We start from the raw sequence: 20,132 nt of genomic DNA, 5'->3' as shown, positions 1-20,132 counted from the left end.
GTGCTGGGAAATAGTCCTAATGAACATTAATCTTTGGCAGGGCAGACTTTGGACCAACGGGCTGGGACAGGGCGAGGTGCCAGAGATGCTCGTAGCTGTTTGGAGAGCTGGGTCGAGTCTCCTTCCCACATCTCAGGGGAGGGACAGGGCAGGCAGAGCCTTTGTGTCAGATCTGCACTCACCAAAACTCTCTCCTAGAGTGAAAATACCTTCAGAAAGACAAGTTTTATTCCCATGGCCATGGGGGACCAAGGCAGCAGAGGATCTGGGATGTTGCTCCTCTGCAGCTCCACATGCAAGCTCTCTTTTTGGCTGAGGTTTTCTGCTCCTTTCTCTCCCAAAACGGGAGGAGGAGGAAGAGGAAGCAAGCCTGCTGACTCGGGGAAACAGAAATTAAAAAAAAAAAAAAAAGCAGGTCTGCTGAGCAGCAGAGGGCTGTGACTGCTGTGGGTCTCACGTGTGGTGTGGTGGGAGCCACAGCTCCCATTGCAGGGGTCCCTGCGGGGCTGGGCAAAAATATCACCAAAACAACGGTCTGCTCCTCAGAGAGCTAAATATAAACTCATCGGGTGAAGAGGAGGGAATTTTCCACCGTGCTACTCCTCTGTGCCTGCCAGCCTGCCTGGTCATGAAGCCTGTGGGCTGCTCCCCCCGGGGAAGCTCCTGTCCCTGGTCCCCAGGGATGTCATGGGATGAGTGCCACCACTTTCTGTAGGGATGAGACTTCTGTAAATTCCTTGGAAGCGGTCAGGACACGGGCAGACCCGAGCCCTGGAGCTCTGGTTCTTCCCACAAGTCACCCCACGAGCAGTGGCCGTGTTGTAGTTGTGAAAAAGGACTTCTCCAAGGTCACGCTCCACGCCCGCAGTTGCAGCCTGGCTGCCCATGACCCAGCTATTTCTGTAGAGCAGCAATGCAGAACGTGGCTCTGCTACAGGGAGCTGGAGGGAACAGATCCATGGGCTGGTTTGTTTTTCCAAACTTTTCTGAGTTGGCTGCCTTTAGGGAGACAAAAATTCCCAAGCAAGAGCCTGTTTCTGAAGCCTTGCTGGGATGGTGCATCTCTGTACAGGCTGTGGATTTGTGGGTCTTTAGTCATCAGCAGGTGAGGTGGGGATTGGAAATTAAATGTGGTGGTGCAGTTAATTTCCAGCCAGAATTTCTCCTGGCTTCAGGTGGTTTATCCATGAGTTTTGTAGCCTGTGGCGTTGGATATGTGTGATATTGCATCTTATGCATCTGACATATGCTGTGTAAGACACATAAGGTTTGGTGTATTAGAAGTTTCTTTGAAATGCAGGGAGGAGTAAACTGCATTAGACTGACCTGGAGGAGCAGCACCAGACCCTGTGTGAAGCGTGGCTGCTCCCAACACTGCTTGCTGTGGGTCCTTGCATGGATGGGTGGGAGGTACCAGGCCACTTTGGCTCAGTAATCACTTCATTTGAGTAATATTTTAAGAACTGGTTGAGTGAGTGCAAAAAATCTGTTCTGGTGCGTTGAGTTTTTGTACCTCCCCCCTAAAAGTGTACCCAAGGGAGACTTGGTCATGGTTTTTGCTTTTAGAGGATTAAATATAGCAGCATCATTGGTGTCACTCCTCTGTAGTCCATTTGAAGCATCCCTTGGGCTACATCATTCCCTGTATTTGTGGCTCCTGGCCATAGCTTTTGCTTTCAGCAGCCAGGGCTCGGGGCTGGCTGTGCGGTAGGTATGGGACCGTGGTGAAAGAGGAGTTTGACTTCGCGGCCGTTTTGTGCTTACATCTCCTAGGGTTTGTAAAAAATGGGATCTGGCAAGCTTGATCCAGCAGCTGGAAAACCTGCTCTCCCTCTCTCTGCTCAAAGCCAGCCCTGGAAAGGAAGGACCAGGAGTCCTTTGGGTGGCTGAGGAGAAGCAGGACTTGGGGAGGTGGTGGTGCAGAAGGATGTGGCTGCCCAGGTGCATCAGCGACTGGCTTTGGTCTCAGCGACTGGTCTGGACCAGGGGGTCAAGAGACTCACCCCTCATCCTGCTCCTAAAGCCAAGGGGATGAGTTAAAGTGTGTTACTTATTTGCCTTTAAGATTTTTTTTTGTCCTTTACCCTGTGATGACTCTTGCATTGACCCCAGACAAGACTTCGTGCTCGTCTGCCCCAGTTGTGCAAGTGCCACCATCACTGTTTTGCACCAATGGGAAATGTTAATTACAAGGAAAAGGAATTAATGCAGGCAACTGGTCTTCTCTGGTTAGGACAGCCTGGCAGCACAGTTAGGCCAGGGGGATCTGGCCATTTCTCATTTCAAGTGATGTGGGAAAGTCACAATAACTGTGATTTTTGTGTTTCTGTGACTGCCTTAACCCTACTGAGAACAGCCTTCTGGTGTGCTGGGCAATAGTTGTCAATGTTATGAAATTACTTCAAATGTATATATTATTATCCCAGTTACCAAGTGCTTTGGGGTTTTTTTTGTCCCAGCTGGTACAAATGAATATTGTATAATATTTTCGAAAGGATAAGTTTTAATATTATGAACTAGGTGCCAAAAGCTACAATTGTGTGCCAAAGCTGAAGAGCTATTATAATTAAAAAGATACAGAAAGCATTAGAAATATCAATTTTTGGGTTTGTAGACTCTCTGTTAATTCAGAAAAACAGTAAAGCCTAGAAAAGTTGTGGCTGCCCCTGGATCTCTGGGAGTGTTCAAGGCCAGGTTGGACAGGGCTTGGAGCAATCTGGTATGGTGGAATTTGTCCCTGGCCATGGCAGGAGGTTAGAATGAGATGCTCTTTAAGGTCCCTTCCAGTCCAGGCCATTCTGTCATTATTGGACTGTCAGTTGTGCTATAAATGAAATGCAGTGCAATGGATGGTACTTCTCAGAGTGAAAGCATCTTTCATGAGGATGTACATTGCCAAAATGTAACTTTTTCATTTAGAAACTCACCCACATTTTCGGTTGCTCATGGTTTGTGTTGTTGGTAGAAATTACTTTTCCCATGGGGGTTTCAGATGTACGTATTTGAAACTTAATTTAAAGAAAAAGTTCCAGCTCTGCAGTGTGATGGGCTGTGCTGTCCATGCTCTCCCTGTGCTTGTCTTGTGAACCCCATGATACACCAGGAAGGTGGCAGCTTCAAGAGGAGCTGGACAAGAGCCAGGCCAGCCTGTGGAGGAGCTGCTCTGTCAGCCCACCCTCCTGACCCCTGCACGTCCCACCCTGGGACGTGGGGGCTGCTGGGCACGGGGTGCAGCAGCTCACTCGGGGTGTAGGGCAGCGAGCCAGGAGAGCCCTGCTCCTGGGACTGCTCTGTGGTTCACCATTTTTAGCAATTTTCTGAGTTAATTCTTGCTAGAGCATGGACTCAGTGATCTTAAAGCTCTTTTCCAACCTAATGATTCTATGGTTCAATGTCTTTTGATCTTAAAGGTCTTTTCCAGCCTAATGATTCTATGGTTCAGTGTCTTTTAGAAGGGCCCCCAGTGCAGACATAAAGCTGTAGCACTGGCTGAGAGCCCTGTGCAGTCATTTGTGATGCTGTAGTTAATTGCAATGATTATTGTCTGTGTTGTTCAGGAAAAAATTGCCCTTTGCCCTTGCTCTGGATCTGCACAGCTCCATCTTCCTGCAGTGCTGGGAGGTGTCCCACTGCTGCTCTGCTCCCTCTGAGGGACCTGCCCAGCTTCTCCTGCCCTCTCTGAGGCAGCCAGGTCATCCTCAGCAGTTACCACTCCATCTTGTACTGTACCCGTGTCTTGCAGCCCCCCAGTTACTCCTGGAGTCCCCTCCAGACCTTGGTTAGAGGTGGGGAGAGGCTCCAGGTGCCCGCAGATGATGTGGAGCGCAGAGCACAGAGGCTGTACCATCCCTTCTCCTCCTGGAGACCCCAGATTTATCCAGCCTGTGGACATATCCCTGCATGCCTGGGTAAGCTACTGCACCACGCAGGAGCCTGGGCTCGTGCCCCTGCCTTTGAGGTGAGTGGCTTTTAAGCAGTTTAGTTTTTTAGGGTGTATCTTAACATCTCTGTAACCAGCTGTGCTGGTTGCTTCTCTCCGTTCTGTGTCACCACGCTGTTCTCTGTATTTAGAGCACTTTGCTGGTCTCAAGTCACTTCCAGAGCACTGGTTTTCCTGTTTCCTTCCCAATTGCTGCCAGAAATATTGCATGGCATAGGGTGGCAGTGTAGTTTCTGCTGCAGCCAGTGTCACCAGTTACCTGCAGGTCTGTTTGAGATGTGCCAGTAAAGGGTTATCAGGAGCTGTCATCCACTTCTGTGCACTTTAATGAGGTGTTTTATACCAGTGCTCGCTTTCACCTGCACAAAGGCTTCAGGTGAGGGGAGAGCTCTTTCCTTGGTGTTGTAATTGTGATTCCTGACTCCCTGACCTTGCACTGAAACCAGAGCCTTGCTGGGCTCGAGCTCTCACTGACCACATTTACCAGGCTTGTGCCTGTCCTCAGGGACCCTCCGTGGTGATGGCTCAGAAGATTTTTTGGCATGATCTCATAAAATTGAAGGCGTAAATTTATTTGGAGCTGTTGTTTAAGAAGGATCTATATTTAGTGCCTGATGTTTAATATCATCCCAGGTTACTCCTGACAAATGTGATTGTGTCGTTTTCCTTTCTGCTCAGGACAGTAATGTTTATATTGTCTGTTTCTTCCTTTTCTGCATCCTGACTAATGATTCCACCATTCTTTCTGTTGTTGTCAGTGTGACTTCTTATTGTCCTTAATATCTATAAAATCCCCTGTATCTTGCTTTCTAACAGAACCTGCTGTTTAACTAGCAGTCTCATTCATTTAAGGTGCTGGCCTTATTTTAGGGACTGCACAATGGTTTACAAATTCCAGGATCCATTAATTCCTTCGCTCATTAGGGTTGCAAGTTGATACATGTTTTTTCCATGTGATGAAGGTGGACGTTTTTGCTGCCCTATTTGTCCTGGGCAATCATTCATGTTTGTGCACTGACAAAATACCTGGCGTGGTTCCCTTCCTGGCAGCTTTGGAGCGGGGATGGGATGCAGCATTTAGGTCACTTCTCCTCGGGATGCTGTTTCAGGAGTGGGCTTTGTGGTTCACACCGCGCTGGTTCTGGGGCCAACCCATCTGTCCTTTGGGCTTCCCCTTTCTGTGGCAAAAAGGAATCTGTTTCTCTCCTGATTTTCACCCTTGGCATGAGAGAAGGAGGGGTATAGGGAGGCTATCCAGAGATGGAGACCTATAGGGTGGAAAATGCAGATTTCTAATTTCTTTTTCCCCTTTATTACTGCCTATTCACGCTGTCGTAAATGAGCTCAAGGAGTGAAGGACAGAACTGTGTTCCTGCCAGCCCAAATAAAACCAGGGGCTGTTTGCATTTCCACGTACTTTTTAAAAATTTTCCTCACCTCTGAAATGGGCTGCAAAATCTGGTCTTTTATGGCTGCTAAGCTACAGTGGAGCTCATCCTACCCTACTCCATGGGAATCAGGGCCATCTCTGGGGATAAAGCATCCCAATTCTGGGAAAATTGTCCTCTGTGGGCATTACTTCTCCGGCTGGGCAATCCCCTGGTGGGTACCTTGCTTCGGGGCAGTGGTACCTCGGGCTCGCTGGAGCTGTTCCCCATGGGAAGCGTCTCACTGCTGGCCCTCAGGGACCCCGATGGAGCCAAACCTGCAGAAGGTTTGGGCTCTACGTGCTGCTGACACCTCACAGGAGCCCAGAGTGTGTTACAGCAACAGATTCCATATTATTCCAGCCTTGCAAGTGTCTCCCTGCGATATTAAAAACACCAGCTAACAGCCAAGTCCAAACTCTCCGTGAATGACTCTGTGGAAATGCTGTCGGGCACGTTTCAGGGCTGCTTTGGCTTTGATTTAGGCGGGTAAACACCGTGAGTGGGTGTTTGCTTTGACTTTTCCCTCGTAGCAAAAGACTTCCTTTGAGGGAAGGCGAAGCCTCCAGTGCTGTTCCCCATCACAGCATCAGCCCAGTCTGCCTGTGGCGTGCCTGGGCCTCACGCTGCCCAGCAGCAGTGGGAACCCCCAGTTTCCTCAGGATCAGGGATGCCCCCTGCCCAGGGCTCTGCTCACAGGTGTGAATAACCCTGGCAGAGCCTGATTTCTCCATTCCAGTTGGGATGATGCTGCAGGATAACATCCTTGGCTGGCATCTCCTCCTGCTTGTCCCACACTCTGCTCTGTCCCCCTTGAAGCTTCCCAAAATCACCCCCAGGATGGCTGTGACATAGGTTATCAAGAGATAACCTGTGCCACGTGGCGGGTGGTCACTGGGGGAGGCAGGGTGGGTGCAGCCCGTCCTCTCCTTGCCCTGCTGCACCAAGAAGAGCCCCCCTGTGCTCGTCACACATTCCCCCATCTCCACCAGTGCCATCAAACCCGGCTCCTTGGCAGCTCCTGCGCGTAGGAACCGTCCTCTGGTAACAGATTGTTGTGTATTTAATGAACCCGAGGAAAACGAGGAGCGCGAAGGCTGCGGGGCGAGGCGAGTTTGCCCTTCAGTCTGCCAAACTCACGCTCATTCAGACAGCTCACAGATGTTTGGCTGCTCGTGCCTCAAAGAGATTTATGGAAGATGCAGGGCTCGGAAATTTATGGGGACACGGAAGTGGCAGCGTGGGCAAAGGTTTCCTGGCCCTGGAGGGCTCCTTCCCTTCCTCCCTCCACTGTGCCTTCCCCTGGCTGGTGTTGGTGGCAACGGGTGGACAAACAGCAGGGAAATGTGCCTTTTGGTCGCTAGGAGGATTAATAAAGGCTCCAGGTTCATCTTTCAGGAGCCCAAGAGCTCTTTGAAAGCCATTTCTCAGCTGAGGAATGAACCCCCAGAGCCTGCCCAAGAGCCAAAGTACTTTGGTCTAATGCAAACAGTGTGGGGTGTGCAGGTGACAGCAGGCACGTGTGTCACCCGGTGCGGGCACAGACACCGTCCGCTGAAATTCTTTTAATACTGCCTGCTGAGTTCAGGGAGATAATTTCAATTTTTGGAAGGTTCTAAGGGATCATTTTGCTGGGCTTCACGTGAGGGTTCTGCAGTCTTAAAGTATTTATCCATAAAGGGGAGGTGGTAGAAGATAACGTGGAGTCTGGCAGTTGATCCATACATCCAGGATTTTCCTGCTTTAAATCCAGGCGTGTCCATAAGGGCTGCCAGCCTCTACCTGTTTGCCATCTCAGCCTTGCAGAAGGGAGAAATCTGACTTACAGGCAGCATCCAAATTGGCTCTGACAGCGATGATGGTGTTGTAGGTCTTGGCAAGTGTTCCCCAATTACAGAGTGAGATGTCCCAGATCCCGCTCCTGCTTCATCTGGCTGGGTTTTTAGTGGTCACTGATGAGCAGCAGTGTTACAGTCGGTGCTGCAGCACTGAACTCGCTTTGCATCTCCAGGATTTGCTTCTCACAGGGACCCTGAGAGCTCTGGAGCCAGCAAGGAAGCCGGGGCTGGCTGAGAATTCCCCTAACTGAAGATGGGAAGACCCTGGCACAGGCTGACCAGAGAAGCTGTGGCTGCTTCTTCCCATCCCGGGAAGTGTCCAAGGCCAGGTTGGGTGTCCAAGGACAGGGCTTGGAGCAACCTGGACAAATGGAAGGTGTCCCTGCCCATGGCAGGGGGTGGAATGAGATGAGATTTAAGGTCCCATCCAAGCCACACCATTCAGTGATTCTAACCCTGAGAGCATTATTACGTGTCTGTAAGCAGATGGAGGTTATTTCATAGAGACAGGTACTCTGAGGGGTTCATGTGCTGTTTGAAGCTGTTTATGCTGGGAAGTGAGTCACTAAAAGCAGTGTGGTGGGGCTGTCTTCAGCTCAGACATCTCAGGCTGTGCATGGGAAAAGAATATAAGGAAGGAACAAGAATTGTTTTTTTGTGTCTGTTTACTAGAGCAGCATGCTCTGAGCAGTAATTAAAAGTAAACCCAGACCGTGCTGCCTTGTTCAGCATCCCTAGTTTTTGAGATTAAGCAGCCAAAGCAAGTCTCAGTTCAGCAATTCCTCAGCTTTTGGGAGCGTGGCCAACACTCACAGTGTCTCACAGACCACTGCAAATTCTTGTAATAAATCTCACAGCTGGGGCAGCAGGGGAAACCCACAGAAAGGTGAGATGGTTTGTTGGACCAGCAGGCTGGACTGCTGCTGCTGCTGCTGCTGCTTCAGCTGCTCTTCTCCAGGGACAACCCTTCCAGGGACAATACTTCCATGGAAATACTACTCCAAGGTAGAAGCAGTCCCCTAATGGGTGGAATAGGCAATAATTCTAGGTTTGCTCAAAGAAAATGTGTAACTTCTGTGGTCCTTGGGACTGGGATCATGCTGTAGGCTCGGTCTGCATGGCCCACACTTCCAGGGATGGGGCAGCCACAACTTCTGTGGGAACCTGTGCTGGAGCCTCACCACCCTCACAGGGAAGAATTTTCTCCTAATATCTAATCCAAACCTACTCTCTTTCAGTTTGAAGCCATTCCCCCGTGTCCTGCCGCTTCGCACGGCTCCTCGCTCACACCTCTCTCTTGCTGGTCGCTGTTTTGCGATGACTAATTTTGCTTTCTTCTTTTCCTTTTCAGTTGCCAGGGAGGAAAAGGCAAAGTCACTGCCAGCACCATTTCCTTCGAGCTAAAGATGTTGAGACAAAGCACCTCTGCCCCTGCCCTGTCCTTTCAGTCCTTCCGCTGCTGGTGTGTACAGGACTCATTCCCCTGCCACTCCTATTCCCTAAGAGCACGGGGGCAATAAACCTTTTACCCAAGTAGATGGTGTGTAATTTTCCTTAATTCCTTATTCCTTTTTTTGTGAGAGCTTGCCTGCTGTTGAGGCTCAACCCAAGCATGTAGATCTGGGCGTGAGCTTGGACTTCAGGCTCTCCCTAGAGATTTGGGGGTGTTTGGATGTGTGGTTTGGGGCTTGGAGTGCAAGGGACCCTCTGCCTTGTGTGACTTCGGTGTCAGGCTGAGGCAGTGCCCAGGCACGTGGAGCAGGGGATGGGATTGAAATAATAGAGTTTTATTTGCTTGGTAATGCATTTATGGCTGTGGGCAGGACCCTGGTGTGGCTGTGGTTCCTGGTAGTGAGGGTTATCTCAGGCTCCATGAGCCAGCTTGCATGTGGCCATCCGTGGTGGCTGCATGTGGCATTTTTGGTTCCTAACGTGGCCCCATGGGATGGGTGCTGTCATGGGAAACCTCGAGCTCCTTCTGGCTATGGATTTACTGGCTGTAGATGTTGGCTCCATCCAGGCTGTCCTGCACTGGCAGGACAGGTGAGTTCTGGGCTGTGCTGGTGACAGCCTGTGTTCCTGTGTGAAGCTGTTGCTCACAGGCACTGAGGTGATTGTGGCTCCTGAGGCTGTGCAGACCTATGGAGGCATGCTCGCCTCACACACTGCTCCCCCCTTTGCTATGTTACATGAAGGCAAGTCCTTTACTTGCTAATTAGTGCTGAAAGGGTGTCCTTGCCTTGTTAGCCCTGGAGAAGTCTAGTCTGGATGCAAGCAGGAGGCAGAGGAAGACATTTCTTTGTCCTTTTTTTTTTTGGCTGGTAGTCTCTGAGTACCTGGAGCGTGGGGCAGCACAAGATTTTGCCAGGCAGGAGTTGGGCAGGAGTGGAACACTGTGTGAGAGCCATGGTGTCCTGGATGGTGTTTGTCCTTCTGGCAGCTGGGAAGACCCTGTGGAGCAGGAGGAACTGACTGCAGGCTCAGGGTGACATGGGCAGGGCTGACGCCTTTCTCCTCCCAAGGCTGGCCATCCTGGGGCAGCTCTTTGCTCCTGACAGGGTCCCAGGGGACAATCCTGAAGCAGCTGCCTCCGTGGAAATTTTGTCCTTTGGAAGTCACGTGTGCTGACTCATGATCCTGTTTGCTGAGGACTAGTCCATGGGGCATTTCCAGAGTGAAAAGATTTCTTCTCGGGCCCTGACTGGCATCTTTCACATTTATTGGAGGTTTTTACCCCATGAATAAACTCAATATTCTCTAATGACATAGACTCAAGCAAGGGTAACAAACTGCCCAGAGCTGAGCCTACTCAGCCCTGTTGCAGAAGACAAATTATTGCCTGAGTGAGGAAATAAACCCAGACTTAGCTACATGCAAATGATAGACTTCATGGTTTTTTTCCAAATTCATAACACGATAAATCAAGGAATTGAAAATGTACTCCTTGGCATTGTCCAAAGCCCTGAGGGTGAGACAGGCTGTGCCATGAGGAGATTCAGTGTAGCCCCAAATCACTTCTTAGAAGGACTGGGAGAGAGGCATGATTTTTATTTTGGGTGAATATTGCCATGTTAAGCTTGCAGAAAACCTTAAACCCCACGATTTTCAATGGAAGTCGCCAGTTTTGGCTTTTTCCCCAAATTCTTTGTAGCCCCCTGTAGGGTTTGGGAGGGGATGACCAGCTGTGCTGTGCCTGGTCTGACTGCACAGAGAAATCAAGGTGTGCATAGTGGAGGGAATTTCTGCTTCACTGGTGAGAGTGGGATGGTGGTGAAGCCCTAGAATCATGCTCAGAGTTTGGCCCAGAGGGATTATGTGGGAAATGGGTTTGTAGAAAAATTTAAAAATTTGACAGAAGGTTTACATAGTGTATATTTGTATGCAAACTTTGAGATAAGAGATGTTGACTTAGAAATACTATAGAATAGGACAGACAATAAGAGAAAAATGGAACTGCAAACAACTTTTGAAGGATGGCTTTGTAAATAAGATTAGATACTTTAGAGAAATAGAACTATAAAAATTGTATTGTAGTAGGACTTACTTGTAGTAGGACTACATTATAGATAACTGTTATTAGGAAATAGCTTCTGATTGTGATGGTGTGAATTATTACAGCTGTTTTGCCTCACCCTTCTCATGAGACTGAAAATGAAATCAAAGTTTTTAAAACTCCTCTCAGTTGCCCCATCTCTGGGTCTGAGAAGAGTATAATCCGACAGGATTAGCTTTGGTTCTTCAGACATGTGGGTCTAACCTGCATTGAATAAACTCCAGGAATTGCAGTAGCTCCTTGCTCAGCCATTTTCTTCAAGCACAGCACAGGGAATGCTGCTGGGGCAGGGGTAGGGAGTGGGGTCCTGCTGGGGTCATGGCTTCTTCACTTTGATCAGCATTAAAAATTCAGCAGGGGCAGGTGATTTGTATTCTGAGAGAATTCTCACTGTTGTGCTTGCGAGGTGTATCAGTATGCAAAACACAGCTCCAGCTCCTCGTTCCCTGTGCCCTTTCCACTGCAAATAGGTTTTATGTCAGTGTGTGTGGCTGGAGATGGATTATTGAGCTGGACAGGGGCTGAATGTTTTCTGTGCAGAGGGGTGGTGATCCCACAGCAAGTGGAAATCTGTGTGATGCTGGTGCTCACTTTTCTTCACGAGGAGTATTTCTGGGGGTCAGACCATGGAATCATGGAGCTGGTAGGGTTGGAAAACACCTCTAAGATTATGGAGTCCAACTGTTTCCCCAGCACAGGCAAAGCCACCGCTAACCCATGTCCCCAAGTGCCACATCCACAGGGCTTTTAAATCCCTCCATGGATGGGTAACCCTTTCTGTGAGGAAGTTTTTCATCATTTGCATGGAGATGTGATACTGGTCACTGCTCATGCTCCCTCCAGCCGTGGCAGAGCATCTGGCAGACAGTTTGCTGAATCTTGAGGTCTTTTCCATGCAGGCCAGTGTAGCAGGTGAGCAGGGCATGGCTTGGAGCCGGCTGTGTTATGTGTGAGACCTCCCTGCAGGGAAGGGCTGTTTATCCCCCGTGAGCAGCTCTAAGGCTGTGCTCGTGCCTCACAAGGAGCATGTTTGTTCCCCAGAGTTTATCTTTCAAGCCTGTGGATGAGAGTTGGATCATTTCACTTAATTTTTTTTCCAAGACAAACACTCCATAGGTGTGATACTGTCTAGAAAGCAGCTCTGAGAGAAACCTCTTCCCACCTCTGCCACTGCAAAGATCACGTGAGGCTTCTGCTTGGTCTGTGTTTTGAACCATGTAGAAAGCAGGGTTTGCTAAAATTTGGGGATTTCTGTGCACTAGAGTTTCTCAGGGGCTTTTCATAAGGCTCAGGAGATTGTGTCAATCCCAGTGGCCGTGGCTGGAGTCTAAACTTAACCTTGACATCATGATAAAGATAGTTCCTTTATCTGATTGCAAATGAGGAAATACATTTCTTAAAGTAATTAATGGTCCCTGCAGAGTGTCTTTTTATTAGCATGTGTGTGTGTGAAAGCGTCCAGTCTATAAATACACAGTGGTTTCCTCCTCAGCATCAATAGGGTCTGTCCTGGCCCTGCAGTTTGTGTCCCATGGCACTTGTTTGCATGGAGAGGATGTGACAGGGCAGGACCGTGCGTCAGGAGCCCTGGGAGGCAGGATGGGGAGCCAGAGATCACATTTCACTGGAAAGTTTCCCTTTTTATTGCAGTTTCTCCATGGGGATGGTTCCAAAGCCCAACCAAGCGGTGGTTAAAATTGCTGATACCTGCAAGTGCGCCTCGGCCCCGTTGTTGGGGGGTGGTGGTGGCTGCCAGCTTGGCAGCAGTTTGCTGTGTTGCCTGTCATTAGGGCTGTGTTAATTGCAGGGCTTGCAGAGGAGCAGGGAGGTGTGATGGTGTGTGCTGCATTCCGGCTGGCCAGGGCAGGGAGCCTCTGCCTGTGCTTGCTGCTGCTCCTGCCTGGGTGGGTGCCCAAGTCTGCTGCTGCAGCATTAACCATCACCTCAGGGAAGGGCAATTATTCCCGAGGAAATCATACCTGCTGAAGGTGCTTGGTGCTTTCATGCTGCTCTGAACCCTTGTTTGATCTTTGTGCCAGCGGTGCCCCAGTGTCCTCCCAGCACAGAGTTTGTCACTGCAGCAAGCACTCCTGTCTGTGTCAGGGGCAGGGACAGCTGAGATTGTGATAGATAGAAATCACAGAATCACAGAATCACAGACTGGTGTGGTTGGGAATGTACCTTGAAGACCATCTCATTCCACCCCCTGCCATGCACACCTTCCACTGTCCCAGGTGGCTCCAAGCCCTGTCCAACCTGGCCTTGGGCACTGCCAGGGATCCAGGGGCAGCCACAGCTTCCCTGGGCACCCTGTGCCAGGGCCTGCCCACCCTCACAGCCAAGAATTCCTTCCCAGTATCCCATCTCACCCTGCTCACAAATTATGTGTCATTTTGACACTCTGAAGTGTTTACTTTTCTATTTGACAGTTTTCATTTGGTCACTGGGTTGCCCAGAGGTTTATGATGAAGTTACCAGTAAACTGTAAATGATGAGTCCACTGATATCCCATAGAAAGCTGGAGACTGGACCAGGCACCCTTGGGAACAGTAAATCTTCGGAAAATGTATTGATTCCCAATCTTGGCTTTGCACTCTGGATGAACTTTGTCCTCATAAAATAATAGAAGGTGATTTTTCTTTACCAGCCAGCTGGCCTTTAAATGAGCTACTCTTAACACCACTGCAAGCTCTAATCCAAGTAAACATGGACAGGATTGATTCAGGAGCTGGGAAGAGCAGCCAGAATATCAGTTCAGAATAAGAGTTAATACTTAGTGGGATATTTTCATCTATTATCTTTGAACATCACAACTGGCTTTGACTGGGTGGTACAAGATCAGTGTTTTGTGCTCTTTGGATTGTGCAAATGGTGAGTTTGGTTGTTTGCATTAACAACCAAAGCAGCAAACAGAGAAACAGGATTAGGGGAGTGATGTGGGGAAAACGCTGATTTTGGTAATCAGATTTCAGTTGCAATCTGTCTGCTTTACAAGGGAATAAGTCTGTTGGGGAGGGTGCCAGGAGGTGAGGCTGGGCTCATGGTCAGGGCTGTATGATCTGGCTTGCAGTTTTCATTTCAAGGGCCTCCTTGTTGTCCACCCATAGCTTTTCTTACCTAAAACTGCCTAAGAAACAGGTGAAGATAAGAGGCATGGTGTGGCCCTTAGGATTTCCTTCCTCTTTGCCTTGTGTTTTTCCCTAAAGGACTCTTCACAGATTGGGAATCATGGAGTGACTGGGGTGGGATAGGTGCATCCAGGGGATTTCACAGCCATAATGATGCTGGAGAGGCTTTTTCTGCTGGACATCTGCTCCCAGCTGCTCTGGGGGCAAAGGGTTTCTGTGAGATCAACCCTGGAGCTTTAATGAGCTTTTCTTTTGATATCTTTTGTATTTTCAATACAGGGGATGCGAGTCCCCTCTTCAAATGGAGAATTCAGAGGAAACTTTATTAATTTGACTGAAATACTTGTGTCCCTATGGATGACCTTGTGTATCTTGTGTGCTTCCAACAGCTCCTCTGAGTGCCCCATCCTGTGCTGATGGGCAGCAGAGGGACACCCGCAATGTTTAAGATCCTAAAATAAACACAGCCCTCAAGCAACCACCAGCAGGGTGTTTTTTGGGCAGCGCTTGCCCCTTGCCCAGTGCATCCACCCTCCAGGCAGGTCCCCTAAAGCTGTTCCTCTCTCTCTTTGTGCAGGGAGCTTTCCAGAGCCCGGGGCTGTCCCTGCGCATCCCCCGAGGAGCCGGCAGGGCCCAGCCTCTCCTGGGGCACCATGGACTGAAAGAGGAGCTTTGCCAGCCCCCAGCTGCCAGCACCCTTCGCCTGGACCCTGATGGACTCCGAGGCAGGACTGCATTACCATGGTGATGATCTTAACCAAAACTCGGGAAAACAAAGGTGCTGACTCCGTAACATGCAGGACTGAGCTGGTAAGCTTTGTGAAATCTCTGTTCAAAACTGTTTTACTGCCAAGAACTTTGCTGTAGCTTTGTAATAAGGGTTTTCTTTCCTGCAGGGATGGATCTTTAGGTGGTTTGTAGCACTGATTTCTACAAAGCTGCATTAATATCCAAGGAGCAGGTGATTAGTGAGTGATTGGAGTGCTGTGGCTTTTGCATATGTGGATTTCAGTAAGCACCAAATGGGATAAACAGTACAAAAAATCAAATCAATGCTGTGAATAACACAGGTGAGAAGTTGCTTCACCGACAGCGAACAGATGCTCATCATTAATAGGAGGATGAGCGAGTGGGAAGCAGGATTAAGTGGGAGATGGTGAAGGGCAGTGCTGTGGTAGTTAATTTCTCTGGGAGCCTGGAGAGGTGCAGATCCAACATGCTGAATAAGCAGGCAACAACAGAAAAAAAAAAAAAAACAAATTAGGGGTGGCAAACAAACTAAAGGATGCTGTGAGAGGTGAGTGTACCTGTGGTAGGGCACACACAGCTGGAGGCAGGGTCAGAGCAAAGGAGAAGGAGGTGCAGGGTGATGGAGAGCCATCAGAGCAAGGCTGGTTGTGGCTGTTCTCCTGGAGACATGGGCATGGTCTGAGAAGAAACTCGACCAAAGGCTCTGAGAGTCTCAGATAAGGGCCTGCAGGAGCACATAAGGAAGCATCTGGCAGGATGAGCCATAAATGGGCATTCTGAACATAAAAGAAATATAAATGCCTGAGTTTGCTGAGGGTGACAGACTTCATCTGTCCAGCTGGGCTTCCCAGGCAGAGAGCACAGTGTGCTGGCATGAAGGCAGGCAGCCCTGGCAGTGAAGGGCAGAGGAGAAGGTGAGCAAGCCAGAGGCAGTGGAAAATACTGCCTTAAAAGGGTGAAATTTTGGAAGGGTATTGATACATTAAAAAATACCCTTGCTGTAGTGTTAGCTCCTGCTGGGAAGTCAGCATCTCCCATGGCTGTTGCTCATGGTGGGAAGGGGGGAGCCTGAACTTTCAATGCCAGCTGTGCCCAGGGAACTGTTTGGGGCAGGAGAAGGGGAACTGGCTGCAGAGAGGCAGATGAGAGTAATTTCTTCTACTCCTAAGAGAAGGGCTGGGTGCTCGGGGTGGCAGGTGGTGGAGATGCAGAGCTGTAACACAAAACTTTGCCCTCGCATGTTTGCCAAGAGCTTCCCACAGCTCTAGGGCTGGGTCAGGAGTGCAGGGACAGTCCTGGGTACACAAGGTGAATTGCTGGGTTGCCTGGATTGTTAAATCCACAAGGCAAGCCTCACAAGGAGGCTGATCCACTAAAGAAAGCAAGAGTTTTTCTGCTGACTTCATGGGGAAGGCCAAAAAGCGAAACCCAAAGGAAATAAATGCCTGAGCACTGGGGCAGTATCTCCTGCCAACAGCCAGTGGGCTCCTTTGGTTCAGCTCCCAATTTGGTATGAAGAGAAAATTCTTACAAAATGGTAATTATACTCGATATGGGACATGTGCCAGGCTCCTCTCCCTCCTGCCTTTGCAGACAGTGTCTGCTCTCTGGGGCTGGCACACAGATGTGCACTGACACGGCCCCTGCCTTCTCTGGGGCTTGTCCCACTTCCATCTTTGCTCCACTTTGGCTGCTCCTTGGAGACAGCTGCCTGTCCTCTCTGCCTCCTGATTAATTCTGCTGATGGATCATAACTTGGGGCTTGACAGATAAAGAGATATCCTAACTTTGCCTAGAAAAGTGGCACTTGCCCCAAAGGTGACTGACCCTTATTTACCTTCTCCACATCTACACCCTGTAGTTGTTTTATGCCTCCCTATCCCTCTACACTCAGTATTTCCAGCATTCTGTGTATGAAGTGGGAGCCTTTATTGGATTGCTCAGGTGCCATCATTTGGTACCTTATTGTTGTTATTGTTGTTATTATTGTTGTTGTTGTTGTCCTAATGATGCACTGGAGATTCAGGAGATTCAGAGAAGCTGTGGCTGCCCCATCCCTGGAAATATCCAAGGCCAGGTTGGATGGGGCTTGGAGCAACCTGGATGCATAGAAGATGTCCCTTCCCAGGTGGAACTGGATGTCTTTAAGGTCCTTTCCAACCCAAACCATTGTGAAATTCCATAGTCATGTGAGCAGGCAACGTGTAAAACATGGATCAGGAGGGAAGGTGTGAGTGCAGTGGCCTAATGCCAGATAAAACACAATTATGGCAGGGCAGATGAACGTGGGGGCCGTGCTGGTGCTTCCCTCAGATGATGTAAAGCCTCAGTCAGATGGGATAGTGTTGCCAGGATAGACACTTCAGAAGCCAGAATATGGATATTTTTAGGGATAATAAAGGAACAATTAGCATGAAAGTGTGTTTTTGCAGGCATAGCTGAAATGGCATGCAGCTGTGGATAACATATTGATTTATTATATGTGAACCCATCCATGCTCATTTTTAGAAGTCTGATGGTGTCTTTTACTCTGTCAAGAGGAAAATTCTTGAGGAAAAAAAAGAGTGTGAACAGCAACCAGGATTATTTTGTACCCATGCAGTGGCATTTCCCCCTATTTTTAGTGCAAATCAGCACAATCTGAGCACAGACTCCCCAGAAGTGCTGAGGTGAGGATGCCTTGCTTTAGAAACACATTATATGCTTGAAAAAGCTAAATAGCTGCTATGTACCTAGATGGGGAGGCCTTAATGGGCTTGGATGAGATTCAAGGTATCACTTTTGCTCCTTTCTTGCCCAATCCAGGATTACCACTGAATTGCAGCTCCCATTTTAGTTTCTCCAGAGTTTTGGGACCTCACTGCAGCTCTTCCCCGAGGGAAGGGCTGGCTGCAGGACCCTTGATCTGCAAGCTGAGGCCTGGACAAGGACTCTGCACAGAGTTTAAAGTTGATTTCCTTGAGGAAAGGTGACTGGGTCTGTCCCCAGATGGAGCAGGGCCGTGGAAGGCTTTGGCCAGGCTGGAGGCAGGGGGGTGTCTGGTGCCCAGGTCGAGTCTTTGAGAAGTGAATAGTTTTTCTGGTTGTTTGCAGCACACTCCAAAGATGAGTCAAGGACCTACCCTCTTCTCCTGTGGCGTGATGGGTAAGTAACAGAAACTTCTCTCCGTGTTTCCCCCACCTCCGCTCCCCCTTCCTCACAGTGATGGGTGGGAAGATGTTCTGACTTTTGGATGTCTCCAAAACCACTCCCCTGCAGCCCACCCCACCACACCTGTGTCACTCTCCTCCCCAGAGATGCTTGTTGTGCCCTGTTGCCATTGCTAACTGAATTGCTCATCTCCCTTCCCCTCCCCTTTGATACATCTGCTTGTTTTTAGTTGAGTTGAGTTGATAAACATTTGGGATGTGAGGCTGTGTTTGAGAATCCAGCCCAAGATTGTGGTTCTTGACTGTTTTCACGATGCAAGCAACAAATAACAGCATTATCACTGAGATGTTCTACCGCCTGGCACAAAGTGGTTGGACAGGCCTCAAACAATAAGGAAAATGTCTCATTTTTGCTGTTGACAGTAACCATGATATAATATGTTTGATACCATTTATGTCAGAGCTTGCTATCAGTTTTTATGCTGAACAGCCACCAAAATGGATGGAGGATTGTTGCCTTGGCTGATGATCCTGAAAAACCGATAGTGCCAGAGGATGTGCTGTTGTGTTGTTCCCTTTGGCGTTCCTAGCAGGGAGCAAATCACTGGGCGAGGCCTCAAAACCCAATTAAAATTGTAGGTCAAGTTTGAGCCAAGCTCCTTGCTGTGAAAGCCAATCCTCCCCAGACAAAGAGGCTGCCCCTTTTCTTCATGGACACAGCTCTCATTAGCGTTAATGAGAGCCGGGCACATGCACTGACAGGAGATGTCTCCCAAGCTCTCTGATAGCTCCAGCCACTGGCACTGTGGGGACATGGAGAGCATTTGTGTTTTTTTCAGATGAAAATCACAAGCTTCAAAGTGAAGAAGGGATAGAGACAGCCCGTTCCCTCTCCCCTGCCTTTCACACACGAGTGGGGAACAAAGAACCCAAATCAGATGGTTTTGTCTTGCGCTGTGGCACTGGCAGGCTCTTCAGCAGATACGCAGAGTCTCTGCCTAATTGAGGAGCAGCCTGTCTGTAAGAGCTTTCACCGAGCCTTCTGCCAAATTATCCTTCTTCTGAGGGAGCTGAATGTCACCTCCTTGACCTCAGCTTGCCCTGCAGTGGTCTCTGTTGTGCCCAGTCAAGAGGAGCCTGTCCTTCCCTCATGTGAGGGCATTGCTTAGCTTGGGTTTCATTTTAGTTATCTTCCCTGAGTGTTCTTCTTGATGTCCCCAAATGCGGGCCACAGTCACAGACTAATCCAGGATGAAAACTTGCTTGACTTTTTACATAAGTTACCGTTGAAATGCAAAACCTGGGGAATATTATATGTCAAAGGGCCAAGTCCCTGTCAGTGGAAAGCACTGAGATAAATAAACACAGCAAAGTTTGGACTGGTAGCACAGACAACATGAGGCAAAGACTCATAGTCCTATCTATGTGAGAGGTTTGGAGGGAAGTTGGCTGATTTTTTGGGGGGGGGGTTTAGATAAAAGAGAATCTTAGAAAATATCCCTTCTGTTACCTTTGGGGTGAGGGCAGCTTTGGGCAGGAAGGCAGTTTATTTCTGGACCCTGTGGCCATGGGGCAGCAGGGGAGAAGGAAGCCCAGCCTCTGCCAGGGAGAGCATCATCCAAACCCTGGAGTTTTTCTTGTAAAGTACTAAACACTGCAAGAATCTGAAAATGGATTATAGATTGTAACCAAACTCAGTATATTGAGTAAACATTCTTAAAGACTTGATATATTGGATGATGCATGGTTAGGTCCAATTCTCAGGGTGACCTAAATAATCTTTTGGCTTTTAGATTTGTGAGAAATATTTCTGCCAGTGAAATGATAATATTACTAAAAAGATTGGGTTTTATCTCTGTATAGCCCTTTGCCTGGAGGAAGATTAAAGGTGAAATGCCTAAAACTATAAATTCAACAACTACCGCTTTCTCTTCTCCTTCATGGGTCCTTGAAACACCCAGGAGTGTAAGAGTTGTCCTGTTGATGGATAGTTTGCTGTTTGGTTTTTTTTCCCCTCCTTTTTTTCCCTTTTCCTTCCTCAGCGGTCTCCGTGGCAGGTCCCCACTGAAAATATCTGAGCTAGAAAAAGATGGCATATTAGAACATTGTGGCATTAGGGTGGTGAGGGCCAGACACAGGCTACCCAGAGCAGCTGTGGATGCCCTATCCCTGGAAATGTTCAAAATCAGGTTGGATGGGGCTTGGAGCAACCTGGGATAGTGGAAAGTGTCCCTGCCCATGTCCTTTGCTATCCACCCAAAGACAGAAAAATACCAATACAGGAAGTCAAAAGTAATAGAATCCCAGAATGGTTTGAATTGGAAGGGACATTAAAGATAATCTCACT

The 20,132-nt window shown here is 48.8% G+C and overlaps 2 protein-coding genes across 3 annotated transcripts in view; both read left to right on the top strand.

Moving 5' to 3' along the window:
* Positions 1–20,132, top strand: part of OAT (ornithine aminotransferase) — a 345,851-nt gene that overhangs the window by 198,955 nt on the left and 126,764 nt on the right. The gene's annotated exons all lie outside the window — the stretch shown is intronic.
* Positions 1–20,132, top strand: part of FAM53B (family with sequence similarity 53 member B) — a 45,644-nt gene that overhangs the window by 2,770 nt on the left and 22,742 nt on the right. Inside the window, exons 2-4 of one of the 2 annotated variants that reach the window (XM_068198293.1) lie at positions 8,557–8,745; positions 14,464–14,696; positions 17,729–17,780. In XM_068198293.1, the coding sequence (XP_068054394.1) occupies positions 14,628–14,696; positions 17,729–17,780 (121 nt within the window). In that variant the 5' untranslated portion in view covers positions 8,557–8,745; positions 14,464–14,627. The remainder of the gene's footprint in view (positions 1–8,556; positions 8,746–14,463; positions 14,697–17,728; positions 17,781–20,132) is intronic. The other variant, XM_068198292.1, reaches the window with a different exon arrangement.

This window comes from Anomalospiza imberbis, chromosome 8, assembly GCF_031753505.1.
Source record: "Anomalospiza imberbis isolate Cuckoo-Finch-1a 21T00152 chromosome 8, ASM3175350v1, whole genome shotgun sequence".
NCBI lineage: Eukaryota > Metazoa > Chordata > Aves > Passeriformes > Viduidae > Anomalospiza > Anomalospiza imberbis.
Note: the sequence above shows the minus strand (reverse complement) of the source record. Positions and strands in the feature narration are given on the sequence as shown.